The 17592-nt window shown below is 38.2% G+C and overlaps 1 protein-coding gene across 1 annotated transcript; it reads right to left on the bottom strand.

The window, feature by feature from the left end:
- Positions 1 to 8196: 8196 nt before the first annotated feature.
- On the bottom strand, positions 8197 to 10947 carry LOC135471176 (forkhead box protein D3-A-like). Its single transcript, XM_064750274.1, has one exon. It carries the CDS (start codon positions 10370 to 10372, stop codon positions 9296 to 9298), a length of 1077 nt encoding a protein of 358 aa, XP_064606344.1. The 5' UTR covers positions 10373 to 10947; the 3' UTR covers positions 8197 to 9295.
- Positions 10948 to 17592: the final 6645 nt, after the last annotated feature.

Raw genomic sequence — 17592 nt, 5'->3', positions numbered from 1 at the left:
ACAATGGACTGAAATATTTATTCATGATACCTACACCGCCTTTCATCATTCGTTAGAGTTGCCAAGGCACTCAGCAGGGCACACATCGCAGTAATAAGTTATCCCACTACTGAACATTTGCTGGATTCTTCCTTAACAGGATTATATTAAGTATCGTGTACTGCTTTACGCGGGCTCATTTGTCGAGCAGAAACCCCACGACCATGCGCACGTTGATGGCAGACCTTCTCACTATACGTGAATTATCAGAGGCTTGATTGGTAGTACTATGAAGTCGTATATTTGGTCACCGAATTCATAAATAATCGATCCAAAAAATTAATACAGCATTTTCACATCGGCTTATAAAAGTTAAGAAAAAAAGCTGTTCTGTTCAAATTATATAGTAATCGTCACTTTTCAGGAAAAAGTAGGCGATAGTTTCCAGGCATACGTGGTAATGTTACAATGACTTCAGCTTGTGTCTGTCAAACCAGACAAACATGTATATAACGGTAACTTTTGTAACGATCGCACTGGATATGTAAAGGTTTCTTGTGTAGCTTAGTTTGACCCCTGTTAAAGATAGAGAACTTGTTTTATTTGTAGCCGATCTGTATTTTCAAACACAGAAAAGCAAGCCCAGCTGATGAGAGTGCTCAGATAGACACCCACTGCGACACTGGCCGAGGGAAGAATATTTTCTCATTCATCAACAGATGTCGATGCCTCTAGCAGGCATAACGTTGAAATACCGAAGAACATCCTCTCGCTATCGGACGAAGTTTATCTCAAGAGGCTCAAATTCCTCAATGTGTCCACCATCTTTGTTAGACACCAGGTTGCCCTGTGTTGTGCGAGGCAAGTGGTCGAGCCTGGTAATGACGTCATGGATCATCTCCATGGAAATAGAATTAAACCGCGTGCTTGAAATCAACACTCGTCTGTTTGTATGACGAAACCACATGATGTCTTCATTTAATTGTTCAATCGGGATTCCTTATCAAAACATTGGCAACTCTGAGTGAACACAAACTGTGGCTGTTGGTGATTATCGGATGAAGGCGAGAAATAACGCATCTCTGCGACTTGGTGAAAGAGTCGGCTGATCCGGGCAGTTACAGCTGGTCCGATCGCCATCTGCCCAAAGCTCACGAAGTACACGATGTCTTTACATCCTAGATGCGGGCTAGTGCTAGCTAGCCGATATGTCAATAGGTTTAATGTCTTTATATGTACTTAGGCGTAACTACCCCCCCCCCCCCGATTACGTGCTCATTCTGTGAAATATAGCCTAATTATATGCAGTTGATAAGATTAGTATATGTTTACGTATATATGGAAGTTTCAGCACAGACGGGATCAGTTAGCAAGTCACAGTTAAATGTTCCATATACATTAGTTATGGGATTAGTAGTTATTATAGCGTGTGGAACATCTTTCCATCATGGTGTCAATCAAATGGTGTAATAATTCAGAAAGTTTATTTTAAATTGATAAGTTGAAAGATCTGAAAGAAAAATATCTCCAATAGCTAGGAGCAATTCCGCACGAAGGACAACTTTTCTATTTTTATATTTTTTTTATAACTTTTATATTTTTTTAGGCTAAAACCCTAAGCCTCGTCGAAGAATTTATATTCCAGATAATACTATAGTATTTTAAACTAGTGGCTGTTACCTGGAATCCAAATTTCATTTTTGAAAATGGTTATTTCATAAAGAAGGGATCCTATTGCATGGCAAAGGGACCTGGCTTTCTTCCTGTTTGCCAATTTTCTATCCCGACCACTACAATTTCAACAAGCGTCATCGTTTACAAGGCAGATGTTACATTTCATGGACATCTTGTAATCACTTCATTATACGGCAGACAAGCTTCTTTCCAGACTTCAATCACTGAAGGGCTCCTGTACGATTTCCTTCCCGGACTTACTAAGGCTTCTCTAGAATAATATTGCACCTCCTAACAACTGCGGCGTGTAGTTTCGGCCGACTTATGCTATAAAGTGTCTGTCAGTTTGTTTTGTCGAGATATTATAACGACTGACGGAAATTATTAGAGTTGATAAATTGACAAGGTTTGTGGAACAATTCAAAGCGACGGGTCGCCGCAATTTAGGGTTTCCTGATAATTGGGTGTCGGATGGCGTGTAAGAGAAACCCGAGTAAGTCTCAGGGCAATTATATAGCGCCTCGGAATATCCCAGTGTGTGTGTTAGAAGGACAACAATAGGAGAGAGAATAGAGATTGGGTAACACCCTCATCTCGTCTACTTGGCATAGGCGGAAACACGGACACTCTGACGGAAACAGGAAAGCAAACATACGGACAAAAATGCACAGATGCATTGATTTTAATAGATTACTAAATATCATGTCCCCTGTAATTTCTCCCACTTTGTATGATACGATATTCTGAAGGTGTTAATTGGCTGTGAGTAAGTTTGAATTATAAAAAAGAAAGTTTTTAGCTGAAATACCCTTTAAATTGTTATTTAAACTTACACTTGTCTTACTTTCGCATTTCCTTAGTGTGAGCTTGAGTGAGAATATAAGGCATGTAAAACTGAACCCTACTTCTGAAACCGTTAACTGTTTTTCTTTACAACGTTGCATGGATTTTCTAGGGAACATGGAGTAATTGCGTGCATTTATTGGAAAGTCAACAGACGCCCAACTTCACCCATCCACAATGCAAAAAATTACACAAAAACTGCGCCCTCATACAAGACACCAGCGCAACGCCCGTTCCACTGCAGAATGTTTTAGTATAAGCAGATTAGTCCGTATTTTGAAACTCTTCTTTTTTTTAGTAACAACAAGGATTTCTTGCCCCATAAGGTAATAACAGTGCTAACCTTATTTATTAATTTCCTAATTGAACTCCAAGACTTATGCATTCATCTGCTTGACTGATTCACGTTTATAAATCGCTTTTCGCTCGGACATGTTGTCTGTGATTCTTTACAATTTGTCCCAGTCGAAGAGAGCATTCAGGTATTAACTTGTCACTTCGCAGGAATAACAAATGAACCACACGCTCTATTGTTGGTTCAAACCTATACATAACCACCACACACGTGACTGTATATTGTATGTGCCCAGTTTCATTTGAAGCGAATATAGTCGTCAAATCATGCAAACTCACTCTGGTGATACATAGAGTGGTATATTATCTGGTCCAAACTATAGATGTGTTTGTAGTGAAATACATGCAGTGTGTGACTGGTCTGATGTATTCATATATATGATACTTTAAGGGACAAATGAACTGTAAAATGATACGCATACAATACTATATACGCCTTAATACTATTTGTCACCTTTAACACCTTCGTTTTATCGGTTTGCAAAATGCCTGTGTTATTTGTTTACTCCATTAGTAATGACTACTAGTTTAATAATATTTATATCATGTAGTTAGACACTAAAATGACGAACCCCTTCCCTGTGTGAGGTCACCAGTTCGAATTAAGCTCCCGATGTAGCGATTTTGGCTGTACATCTTTATAAATCTTTACTAAATTACACATAACATTATAGAAATCTAAAGAAGAAATGCCGCTTTTCCCAATGTTCATCTATATAGCCATGTATACTTTGGACCTGGTGATAGTCACCTTCCACCACACAGGTTGTAAAGTTGGATACTGTCTTATATCTGATAGTCGAGGGAAAAAAAGCTGAGGTGCTGAAAATCCTAAGCTATATTCTCAATACCAGGTAAGTCCACAGACGGTTATTGCTATAACTGTACTTAAAGTAATAACTTAAGCCTAATATAAGATCCTGAATGATTTCGTGTAGCCTGTGAGATGTATACAACAGTTCATGCTAGAGCTGTTTTACAAGTAGAAACAAAATTTAGTGACATTTTCTCTTCTGTTTCCCATATCCTACACAGCTATGCTTCCCATCTGTATCAAAGCTGAATAAAAGAGACACCGTACACATATACAGTTTCTTTTGTAACTGATTATCAAGAGGCTATGTACACGAATAGTCATCGGAAATACCAACAGGACCGCTAAGATAACTAAGGAACATGCAAGGCGAGAGTGCGGTGGAGTGAGGTCGAGGCAGTACAAAAGACGGGTCTTGTTCTCGGAGTCGGGTACTTAACAGTTGCTAGGTATCGCATCAAGTCGGGCTATCAGTGCCCGACCCTAAGGGTAACTCGGTGTGTCTAACTCTGACCAACTCAGTGTAATCGGTTTTAGAATAACATTATGATTCTGGGGTGTGTTTGTTCGCTTTGTGTTTCCCACAAATCACCGGTAGTGTCCACAACATTAAGCATGATAGCACAGCATGGTTCACGGGTTACCTTAGCCCAGGTTCTAGTCATCTCACTCCAGTCAAATCCATGATATCCGACGCCACTATCACGGCGCATCGGTAATATTCAAAGACGGAATCAAAGTCGTTGAAGTACTTTACAGTGCCATCTATCGGCAGAGGCTGTCATAAATCCAACGGTGCTTTCTTTGAAGCCAAGAGATATAACTGATATAGTGGAGGTTCATATTTACACACAGAACAGGATAATACAAACTGACAATTGATAACAAGGGAACAGTGTCGCACTAAACGTGTCATCATCTATCGTTAAGCAATTTATGGCATCAAATAAAAAGATAACATCCACGCACGCAGTCTCTCTTGTCTTTGCTCATTTTATCAAAATGCTTAGCCGTTCATCTTGTGTACGTGGAAGACTCAGTGTTTCTTAAAATAAAGGGTTTTGACACCAGCAAATGCTTGCGGCATGTCGTACACATAGTAATATAAGATCTTCACTAATTTAGCTTAAAAACAGTCCGCGGTGTCAGAAATCGCGACTTAATTTGCATAGTAATGGAAACAATTCACCAGTAAAACATTCAATACAGTCCATAGATCTAAAAAGAGGCTTGTAGTAATTAGCCCCTGCTCACTTACGACATATTCACTGCTAGCGTAATTTCTGTCAATGCTTGACGGACACCTCCAATGTTGGGGCTGCAATTTATTTGCAACCGAATAAACAATGGTCTTTAATATAAAAACGCTTGATCTACTTGACAAAAATGTGCATTAATAGATAGATATGAGAATGTATAAACAACCTGCCAAACAGTATGTTAAGATGTTATGATGCATGTTAAGATATTAAGAGAAATAGTTATGGGTACGCCGCATTGAAGTGTACAATTAAAACACTTAAAATGAGTCACAAGTTCGTTACTATAGAAGCTTCGATTGAAGCGGAAGAATGTTTACAAATTTATCACACAAACTGTGTAAATCGAGCACAATTAGCATGTAACATTAACATATTCCTTCCATGTCTGCATGTGCGGCATTCAATTATTGTATTTAGTGCAATATATATCATAGCGTATAGTTTACATTGATAAACAGAGACAGGCACTATTAACACACATTAAATAGCTCGCTTTCATCCCAACTCGCTATCTCGTGCAATTCCAAGATGAGCCCGTTGGCCAGTTATAAGAAAGAGACATTTGATTATGTATATATACAGAGAATTATTCACTTTTTGATTTGAATATTCTTATATGAGTTGGTATTTCTTATGAAATCCATATGGTGTAATCAGTGTGGTTATTCAGATGACAACAATCTTTATATTTAGTAATAATTTATACTTTATAAAACTTTCACATTTTTAACATTTTGTTATATATCAATATAATATATAAATGTTTCCGCAAAGTGGTGATTTTTTGGTCTTTTGTCAAACTAGCCATTCATAAGTAGCATGTGCTATAGTATTTCATTTTTCTCGTCATATTTCCTAAGGTGTCAACTAAATGCTTTCATTTAAGAGATACGAAAGAATTATCTCAATATTTCTAGATATTAGGGCTGATATGTTCCATAAAAATGTAAGTTAAGAGTTAATTGTATGCTAACCTGTTTATTTGAGTAAATAATAATTTAAATGTGAAGATATTTTGTTTGTCAAATTGAATTTTAAAATCAGTTAAACATCATATACACGTGTTTAGTTAATAAATCCTGATAATCTTGTGAATATTAAATGGGAGCTGTTTAAAATTACTTATGTAAATTATTATTTGACAAACCTATGGGTTTAAACTAATCTATTTCATCACATCAGTATATACAATACATTGTTTTTACTTTTCATAAATAATAGTGTTATTTGGCGAAATGGTTTAATTATATATGTGAGAGAAAATATGTACACAGCCAGTTACATATTTAACTGGGGAAAAGCAAAAAACTGCCCCCTCAGCATCTATTTCTGTATTTGTCAGCCGTTTATCCACAAAAGGAAATCCCTTATTGCAAATACTTCTATTAACCTGCATGACTTCCTGTCCAACAATGTCCAAGGCAGCTATATCATGTGCTTATTTCACAATCTAAAAATTATTAATTCTTTGAATGCATGAGTAAAAGAGTAAAAGTAGTTCACATGGCTAAAATTAATTAGTACCTAATGTTCAGGAACGAAAAGCAGAAGTTTTATGATTCTTATGAAGATATATGAACAGCAAGTATATTTAGTTCTTCTGGTGTTTTTCTACTGTCTTAGGGGAAGTCGGAACTCCCCTAAGACAAACGCATCTATACTTTGCCTGCATATATTTGTTTAGAAAATATACACCTGGCAGTATATCAACGTGCGGCGTTACAGTCTGACCGTTTCAGTTAAGACAGGGACAGGTGAAAAAAACATAACATGATGAAGTCTGAATACTCTAAACATTGCAATCGCAAAAGATGGAAAAATAATCTACTCGACGTGTCGCGTGTCGTAGGTCATTCTTTCATCTTCTAACACAAGAACAATTGTTTAAGTATTCTTCTGAAAACCTGCAATAATATACTGCATTATTTTCTAAAGTGGACCAATTTAATCATTGCACAGAGCGCTGCAACAGACCCCGGGTCTGTTCGTTTTATAATCATAATCTTTGTGAAACACTCCATGATAAATCGACTTAGGTTCATCAGCATAAATCCACACATATACATATATGTACAGTATGTGGCTTAGGGCTATAGTGTATGGCGTTAAATCGACCATGCCTATATACTGTGAGATTACTGAACCTCAAAGAGTTTTGTTCCATCATTAATCCGTCTGTGGTGTGGATTAATCTTTAATCTAGTACACTCCAAATTAACTAGGCATAGAAGTTAAACGGCACCTGTTAATCTCCGAAAACCAACATACAGGTGTATTACATAACGCGGTGTAAATGGTTTAATGTAGCATTAACCAATCGGATTATGTGTGGCGTTAATCCTTATATCAGCACACTAATGTCCTTATATAGCCTTTGGCGTAATTGCAAAAACCATCAAAGGGCCCATCTTGTTTTTAGGCAGTGCGATAACTTCAATGTAGTAGAAATTCTTCTCCGTGTATTAATTAGCAGAGTTACAGCTGATTTTATACTCCTTCCTCTAATTATAGCATATAGGTTGCATCAAAGAGTAGCAAACTTTGTAGCGACAGATCTGCTATAATTCAAGGGGAAAAGTGTAAAATCGGCTGTCTTACAACCAGAAATTGTATCAGGGCTTGAAATAACAGCATTTATTACATCCATAGAAAACATTCATTAAGGGTAATTTCGTCCAACCATACAGGATGCATGATAGCGCCTTATTGGAAATGATAATGGCAGGGTTAACACGGGTGTATAGAACGGTGAATGGGGAATTTCAAGGGAAGAGGTGTGGTGACACAGGACAGAACCGTGCATGGGCGGGCTATCAACGCGAACGAAGGTGTACTTTTCCTATGCCCGTCTACTCCCCTGAAGGTATCTGCGTTAGCAGCCGCGTGGCAGAAGGGAGTCTCGCCGGGATATGGTCAAGTCTGTCGGGAACTCAGGCGCAAGTCCTGCCCACCGCACACCCTCGGTGAGGAGTCGTCAGTTCTCCACTTCGGGATTAGCTTCTGTCTGTAATCTTGCCCTATGCGCGGATGACTTGGTAAATGAAAACTTCTACCCGTCCCTAACATACAGTGTGCCCGCAAGGCATGAGCTTCATAACACCCCAGTCGGAGAAAGTAATACACACAGAGGCAAAAAGAGTAATAGTTCTCCCTAGATGATTAATCTCAGCTAGGAGATGACTCCAGGGCAAAAACACTTCTCGAACTAACAAAGACATAGAAACTAAATAAAAGAAAAGAGAAAAGCTGACAATGTTTTCATTTCACGTCACTTGTTTCTTTGCATTTGTATTCAGAGACATTGGCACAAGACTTTCAATGAGCTAGTCAAAAGAGTAACCAATATACGTGTATATCTTGTTGAAAAAACAAGATTGTATTTTTGATACAATGCCTAAGAGGATATTCTTGTCAAGAAAATTAACAATTTATTCCCGTTTTTCGCCTGCGCTTGGATTTTCACTCATTATGAATGGAACACTGTTGACTGTAGCACTATTTATTAATAAAAATTAGCCGAAACTCTCAAAGATTAACAGTGTTTTAGAAAAGACAAATCATTCGGCTTCTAGTATAATTTCATAGGTATGATGTGCTGGTTTCATATTACATGTAACACTAAATGCAATCAATTAAGAATACTATTGTGCGCGTAAAATCATAATAACAGTTTTCCGTATACTTGCATAACGAAATAAATTAAAGCTTTGGTATCGTATAACCAGAACTTGTGATGAAGCAGAGTCGAAACACACATAAAGAAAGTCTGCTAACTACATTAACCAACCTACAGTCTTCATCACTGCCAACAGTTCCTATTGGGGATTCACTACGTGAATTAATTTACCAGATGCTCGCTAAACGACCAAGGAATACAAAGAATGCAATGTGACGCATGGAAGGCTTACACGTGTAATTACTCAATATGTTAAACATTCGCCACGGTCGTCACAAGAAAACAATTTTCCAAGACCTTTAGAAAACATTGCAAACACGTTAAATACACAACATACTTTCAAATCGAAAAGTGATCTATGTAACTAAATCGGCGTAGACATACAATATATATATATATATATCAGGAAGACGACTTAATAAATTATTACGCATACACATATCATATCGTCGGTTTGGCACTGAAATGCTATTGCGACGTTTTAAGTTTAAAACACACCTGCGAAATCCAGATAAGGAATGTTACGATTGTTTTGCCGGACATACAGATATTAAATTCAGAGTCAGTGAGCTCAGTGTTGAAGTCCCTGTACGGTCAAAGTAAAAGCTGTTCATTTTGAAACCCATATTATGACCGTCTAGAACAAACAAATGTCAACCACTGAATGTTACACATGTAATGTAACTTCCTCACTTAACGGGGCCAGCCCGCTAATGAACAGGATTGCACATACTGACGATATTTTTCCAAGTCTAGTGCCGTCATTGCTGACATGCCAAGTGGCAATGGTGTGGAAAAAGCACTACTAGTTCCTCGCACTGGTTCAATTAATCCATTCCTCAAAACACTCAAAGAAGACGGAACAGACAATGACAAATTAGAAGTCAATGGAGGTCTAAACGAGTTGGCTAACGGCGATGAAGACAATATGCTGCTCCTCTTCGCACTTTCTTTGGTAGAGCCTATAATGTTGTCTATGGAAAATGGCGTTTTGGTACTGGAATAACTGTTTGATGTTGGAGTAGAAGACAAACTCGTCTGAATTGGGGAAGATGCTACACCTGACAACGAGGAGGCGAAGTTTGGAGCTGTCGACAAACACAGTGGCATAGGTGGCAGTGATGCTCGGCTTAACTCGCCACCAAGGCCCTGCCCGTGGGAGATCAAAGGGAGGTGCGGTGACAAGTGAGCCAGGTAAGGGTGGTAGTGGAAGCCAGCGCCGGCGCTCGTATGGTGGGGACTGGGCAGGAACCCATGGGAGTGAAAGAAAGGATCCGTTGCGGCCATAAAAGCTGTTGGTTGCTGCATTATATCAGCCTGTCTCTTGAACCGTTTTCGTCGTCTCAGGAAACTGCCATTGTCAAACATGTCCTCGCTGGCCGGATCCAAGGTCCAGTAATTACCTTTGCCGGGGTTGCCTGGTTCCCGGGGAATTTTCACAAAACAGTCATTCAGAGACAAGTTATGACGGATGCTGTTTTGCCAGGCCGGGAATTTGTCGCGATAGTAAGGGAATCTGTTGATGATGAACTCGCAAATGCCGCTAAGTGTTAGTCTCTTGTGGGGAGACTGTAGTATAGACATGGTAATCAGAGCGATATAGGAATAGGGGGGCTTGACAAGATTGCTCTTACCAGAATCAGACTTCTTACCGCTCCTACATTCCCCATCTGAACCGTCCTCTTCGCTGTCTAACTGCCTCTTTTCCTCACTGCCATGTTCTTTCTTGACACGTGGGGTGCTGGTAGTAAACTCAGCCGAATCCCCCATGGAGCCGGGGGTCCATGTTCAACAGAGGATCTTCCGTACCTACGGACTCGATTTCATCATCACTGTGCACATCGTCCGCCTCGCTGTAGCTGCTTGAAGTGACATTTGTCGTCATGTCTAACATGGTGAGATGTAAGGGCCGTTCTCGTCCTAAGCTGTCGTCCTCACTACTGGTCGGGGAGAGGAGCTGACCGCCGCACCCAGTTCTCATCTCCTGCTTGCGCTGGGCCAGAAACGTTTGGTTGTCGGGGGCCGCGCCGTGGTCACTACCAGCTGACTTGTCCATGTCACACCTCATGGCACTACCAAAATGCGCCAGTAACCCGAAAGACCGGCCTCAGATACAGTAGACCGGTGTTGTCAGACGCACCGTCAGCAGAGAACTTAAATACGTTTTTACCCATGCAGGGCATATATAATAACCAAATAGAGTTCTCCTTTTTAGTTTAGTCCTCTCTACTCTAAGGTAAGAAAAAATTCGTAGTTATATTATGCGATGACAGTGCGTGGCAATTCCTCCTAGAGGCTCCGTAAAGCAAGTGGGCACTGTCAAAGAAATTCCATCAATGCCTTAGGTAAACTGTTTCACTTAGACACTATCAGTGCTCGTTCCCTCACTGTTATATATGTAGCCGGGTTAGGAAGTTCGTGTTAAACTCCACTGCGATACGACCACCCAACTTCGCCACAGGGCCCGGCCTCCTTAACCAATCACAGGTCCTTAACTGGTAATGGCCTTCGCCCGACTGCCTGCTAGGAGGTGCGAAGCTGACTATCCGTGCTCGTGTTGACGTTTAACCACACCTCTTCATTACCATATTAATACTCGGTCCTCTCGCTGGCAACGCCCAATTGTTCTATCATGAGTTATGATTTGACGAATCTCACACACAAACCAAGCCCAGCGGGAGAGAAATAATCTAATCTGATCTAAAAACAAGTGATATTCCTCTTTGAAAGTATCGTTAGAGAGAAGTAGACTGTAGAGATAAAATTATGATAGTGAGGAATCGAGTCAGTCATTTGAAACTGTATCCGGGCAGATGGGCAATATTGGGGTTACGAAGATGAAAGACTCTCTCGGTGCATGGTAGAAGTTGCGATGGGGATCGGCCCCAACTCTCTTCCGCATTCACGTGAGGTCGTTCAGTGAGAATGGGGAAAGCATCGGAGGCATTTTCTTGCAAACGAAAAATAAACACTAGCGTTCTTATAGTGGAGCCTTGATTAGCAAAACGTGGTCCTGTGTAATTCATATGTTTAAACAGAGATTTCTGTTTAGTAGACCACCAAGCAGCTTTGCAACCCAGCTATATGATGTTTCTACTTTCTAACAACCTGATACGGCGTTAAAGAACGGCTACAATCTTACCAAAGAGGGATCGAAATTCCTTGTTAAAGTGTCCGTATATCATTGGTCTCCTTGTTTATTTACTCTGAGGAAATATAAGCCAGCGATATGTTGTTTTTAGCCAAGTATATTCAGCGTCAAACCTGAACTGGTAACAAATTCCATGTGATTGTTTGTGACATTGGTTCATTTCCGCGTTACTCATTTATTTGTAAATATACACATGACTGCTGAACCAAAGCATTTTAAACGAACTAGTGTTGGAATCGAGGTATTCATTCTTTCTTAGGATAAGCGTAAAATTAACTCGATCTTTCAGTGGGACTAAGCCCTAAAATAGAAAATAGCATGAACGACTATATGAAAGTATATCATTTTTACTGTATAACGTGGAATTATTACATTTTGGTAAGTTTCAAAACCTACTATGGACATACAGTGAGATAATGCATGTCATAAACTTTGAAATCAATAATGTATTCGTTTAAAGGCATGTTGAATTCTTTCTATGCACTATGTGCATAACAAAAATGTTATTTTAGATACGTCAACAAATTGGCTTGGGGTAGCGGATTCAGCATTCGCTCGGCACAGTGGGACCATTAGTGTTTGTACATGAAGTGTTACTTAAATCTTTCCATGAACCTTCTTGTTTTAACCGATTGTGTTAATCTTGCGCCAGAAAAACAGCATGCTGGCATCGCTTCCGTCATATGCAGGTCATATGTATCGTGCAGTGCGAATCACCTATAGCGTCTCCCTATTGTCACTCACCTATGACCGTATGTTTACTGGACTGTTCCATTAATAGTTCTTATTTTGCCACTTGACGTGATCTTTGCTTAACCGGATTAAGGTACTATTTCATACCCCACACATATGTTTTTCCTGTGACAATTAACTTCACCTATTCACACTTCTTCAATAAAATAATGCACATTTATATTTTTACGCACAGTTGTACGTTCAATCGAATCTTCTTTCTCAGAACTTGAAAACGTTTTATATATCTTGCAATATAGCCTTTTATAATATCTCTACACTTGAAAATAACTCTTTACTAAACAAGCGATACAAATTTCAATTATACAATGAGGAACAAAATACGTTTTAAATATTTATTAAGAGTAGTTTTAAATGATCACTTTTAATAATGAGTATGCGTCATTTTTGGACTGGTTTTGATATAATTGTACTATTTGTGTATGTTGCAACGTTTACCTTACTGACAAATCCCCCCCAAGATGTATGTTGTTATGTACATGAGCCTTCCAACAGTTCAAATACTTCTAAATACATTAAGTCTTTCATGCTAATGAGCCTGAAGAAAAGTGTAAGTGTAGACATTTTATCGTCAATGTAAGTGTAAAGACATTTCATCTTCAGTGTAAGTGTATTTCATCTTTAATTGATTTATACAAGTACACCAAAAATTATGAGATGTGCTTGGTGTCATGTAAGTTGAGGGCACCTTTGATCCCAGCTAAATGCATGTTCATGTTCACGTTTTGGATTGATGATCTAAACAATAATGTAAAACATGTAGCTCTTTTGGGATAAAACAAATATAAACACATGTGCATGCTGGACTTATTTCTTGTGCACACTGTGCTATTTCTCATCAGGTCTAAGGATGTAAAAAATAGTACGTGCAATGTACAAGGCAAAATACACTGACTGGTTAACAGTTGATCATCTAACGCATGACTCGCCATGTCGCATATCTCAGAAAGCTTGAGCGACACAGCCTTGGTAATCCAGTGTATATAGACTGAACTTCCTAACACCCGTTGGACTTCAAGCCCCCGTGATAATTCAGTTTGGAATAAAGCCATGCATACAGCGACTATATCGGCTTGCGTTACGTTATATGCTGGTAGCATGTTATTATTTATACATACGGCTGCCAAGGCCTGGTGTCTTTCGTTGAACAGATCGGCAGAGATTAATCAAACATTCAGAAGGCATATAATGGTTTTGATCAATCTGATTTTGAGACCCTGTCGATATTATAAGTTAAATCTGTAAACAGCAGAAGATGAAAGGCCACCTAATCTTGTCAATATTTAATCTATACCTGTAATGCAGCTTGGAACTCTTAAGCACGTCATATAATAATACTACCAAAGATTAATGAAATGTTAAATAACACGGGGCAAATATACAATGCCAGCCACAAATGTTCTTAGCACTGTTACCATAATGGCTCGGAAGGTCTTTAATAAAATCATTATGGTACATGAACGCGAGCCACTGAAAACAAATCCCATTCGCCCACAACAATCCTCCGGGAACTAACATATTCACTGCTATATGAACTGCTTTCCTTTTTTATTTTTTTTTGCTCTCTGTAAATTCAACGACTAAATCTATACACACCAGGACTTCACTTGTAAACAATTTCACCAAAAAAATTTTCCAATATAATTAAGCCCTTGAATTCATCTGGTATTACGCGAATGTCGTAATTATCCTATCGGAATGACCTAATATGTTAGATTCTAAACACATACGCGGACAGAGCTTAATTAAATCCAAAGTATGAAGGATATAGACGGTTGGTGGTTTGAAAACATTATCGCAAACATCATAATAATGGTATAGGGCGTCATGTACACTAAAATTAATAATGATATTAAAAATGTAATTGGAATGACATGGCCCAGCCGTGCGTATACGGAAAGATTACCATTGTTATCTAGTATGAGGAATTTGGGTGGAATTTCATAGAACGACGAGTACTCGAGCGCACCTGCTCTTGACGTTCGTGTCAAGTCAGAAAAGGGTCACGTGACACCGAAAGTAAACAGGTGGCAGGCGTTGAAAAGCACCAATGTTTACGATTAGAGGAAGTTCAACAAAACTTTGTCAGTTTGAAGATTGCTCTATTGTTTTGGCAAACAGAATTAATTGACCTTAGGAAAGTTAATTAATACTCCGTGTAAAGGTCGTTGTTTGTGTGGGCCCCCAACTGAGGGAAAGGTGATCTTAAACACAGAGATACCCGTAGAGCCGTCATCCGGAAGCAAAACGGATGTATCGGATTAAACAACATGCACTCATCAGAGAACACTCATTAATATAGGATTACTCTCATCTTATTTCACCGGAGTAAGACTGTGTATATGTCATGAATAAACTAGCCTATTTAAAGTTGCTGCATGTAAATGTACTTTCAATACTTCCTGTGACGGTTCCTCATCCCATGTAGCAAATTCCAGAATAATATATAGTTTTTGAGTCTGAATGACAAATAAGCAGAATACACCACGACTACACACCCATGAGGGGATTACGATAGTATATTTTTTAAAAAAAGCTAATATACATTTTGATTTATAGGGAGATAAAACAGGCATAGATAACCGCAGCAAGCTAATTATATATTCTCATTGATTTAACTATACAGTTACATTACTGGGCATTATGAAGCTTGTATCCTATAATAAAATCCATATACATACACATCTAAATTGATTCTAACGCAAAAGTGAATATAAGTCAGGGCATTATGTGGCAGGATACATACAACATTATCCAAATAGGGGAAATTTTAACACATTAATTTATTTTTCCGCAGTACACGGTTAAATTACCGTAATTATCACGAAAAGACAACCATATACATATGCCAGAGGGGAAAACCACATACATATGCCAGAGGGGACAACCACATAGATATGCCAGAGGGGACAACCACATACATATGCCACAGGGGACAACCACATACATATACCACAGGGGATGTTTAAGCAGTCACGCATATTAATTCAACATTTTGCTTGTATGAACAGTCGCAATCAATGTACGACTTGTATATTTCTATATTGCATGGTATTATTCAGGGACAACAATGTCTTGCCTATATAAAATATCGACTGTCTTCCCTCCATCCTTGGAAACTTATAACCGATTCTTGCACATGTTACCAGCTATATTTACTATTTACATAATTATTTCTTACATATGATTTGAGAACATTGTTGTTTTAGGTTGGTTTGGACGTGGGCATTGTAGTTATCGGATTGAAACACCCCTTCATAATTTACGACTGGTACAGGAATGTTGAACTTGACACTTAGATGACGTATACAAATCGGAAGGTAACAGAGTTCGAATGACACTGTTCATATAAGATTTCGCAGCAAAGGTCATCTGACTGAGATTTCCGGCCACCTATGCTAACAGCGGGAATCTATCTAAAAGGAGAAAGTTTGTATATTTTGTTGATTAGCTAAGCAAACACGCCAGGTATATTCATTATAAAATTTGGAAGCAACAGTTATATCAAATATCCGGTTACCAATTTAATCACAATAAGAATTATAAAACATTTTTGCCAATAGCATCAGTTACTGAAAATCCGTAACACTAAGCAAAGAATGCATGATGCTGCGATGTTATGGCCGAAATACTGCCATATGGAGCACATACAGTCACCGCTACAGAGAAACGTTGCCTGCAAATTGTTCTGTTTTTTTTTTAATTTTATTCTGTACATATTATATAACATACTTTTTAACAATTTGGAAATGGTGCAATTATGGCCATGTTTAAAGAAAATGAATGTGTATACTGGGTCCTATACACATGTGTCTATTATTCTGGTATATTTGCTCTCACATTTGTATTGTATTTTACCTTATTAATTTTGCGAATTTGTTAGCACACACACATGTAAGTAATACGTATATAGGTGACGTTCTAATTGGAGCAACAATCCAACTTTTACAGATATAATTCTTCGAAGTAAGTAATGTTGGTGCGCTTTCTAACAATTAAGAAGATAAATTCTTGTCTTCATATATAACAAGCCAATTTAGACCTGCAGTCGTAAAACGAATTAAGTTTCTCTCTCTTGAACAGATATTTATTGATTAAGGATTAATGTATTTCCGGACGTTTGGCGATTTAATCTACAGGTATCCAATCAATATGTATATGACATGTTTGTTTAGGTAATCAACAGAATGCAGTATAGCAACAGCATTTTGTTGTAGTCAATTCAGCTCTGCTGACCGGAAATCGCAAGTGATGTATTTACCTGCGAGATCTTCTTTGATCGCTATGTATATGGTAATGCCGACATAATTCGGTATGATGTCCACAAAAAATTCGCTTCAAATTTTTTAGGGGCACCATAAGGTTAATAGCCAAGAAGTACTTATTTTAAGGCCCTGAGTCATTGTTAAGAGTGGTGGGTTCTATAATGACAAGTTATATACATTTACTCTTTATGAACACATTTCCTGCCACAGTCGAGAGTAACGCAAGGAGGAACTTCGTCAGTAGATGAATTATAGGGTTAAATCCGCAGAGAATTTCGCTTTCTTGCAATGCTGTAATCAGTTAAAGAACAAAAAGAGTTTTGAAAAAGATTCTCTGAGTTCTTCCAAATTATGCATTGTATAATGAGTTTTCGAATGCATATTTGGATGAGTGATGGATTTATTCAACCGTAAATTACAATCCTGTGCATAAACTTAAATCCTAACAAAATTACAATCTTATTTTTATATCTTGGAAATATATACAATCATATGTTGCAAATATCTCATAGCTATTATCTTTTCATATTTTAATCTTGGATATTATTGATGCTAATTTGATTGCCATTTTTTAAAGCATTCCACAATAATGTATACTTTATTTTTTGTGATTATATATTATAAGATTGTTTGCACCTATACCTTTTTCACTTCGCGGTACAAAATACCCTGTACACATTATCTCTGCTGAATGTATGCACCAGCGCTCTGACTCGACATAATAATTATGCCGTGGAAGCTAACTGTGTGCCGATTGTCAAAGAACGCCGTGGATCTGTGGTCTCAAATGATGGAAAAGTTGTCAGATGGCTTTAAAAGGG

This window comes from Liolophura sinensis, chromosome 7, assembly GCF_032854445.1.
Source record: "Liolophura sinensis isolate JHLJ2023 chromosome 7, CUHK_Ljap_v2, whole genome shotgun sequence".
Classification (NCBI taxonomy): domain Eukaryota; kingdom Metazoa; phylum Mollusca; class Polyplacophora; order Chitonida; family Chitonidae; genus Liolophura; species Liolophura sinensis.
The sequence above is the reverse complement of the archived record's forward strand: the minus strand, read 5'-3'. Positions and strand labels throughout refer to the sequence as shown.

Bases quoted from the DNA above. Each gene is read 5' to 3' on its own strand.
- LOC135471176 (XM_064750274.1), bottom strand. From the start codon at position 10,372: ATGGGGGATTCGGCTGAGTTTACTACCAGCACCCCACGTGTCAAGAAA.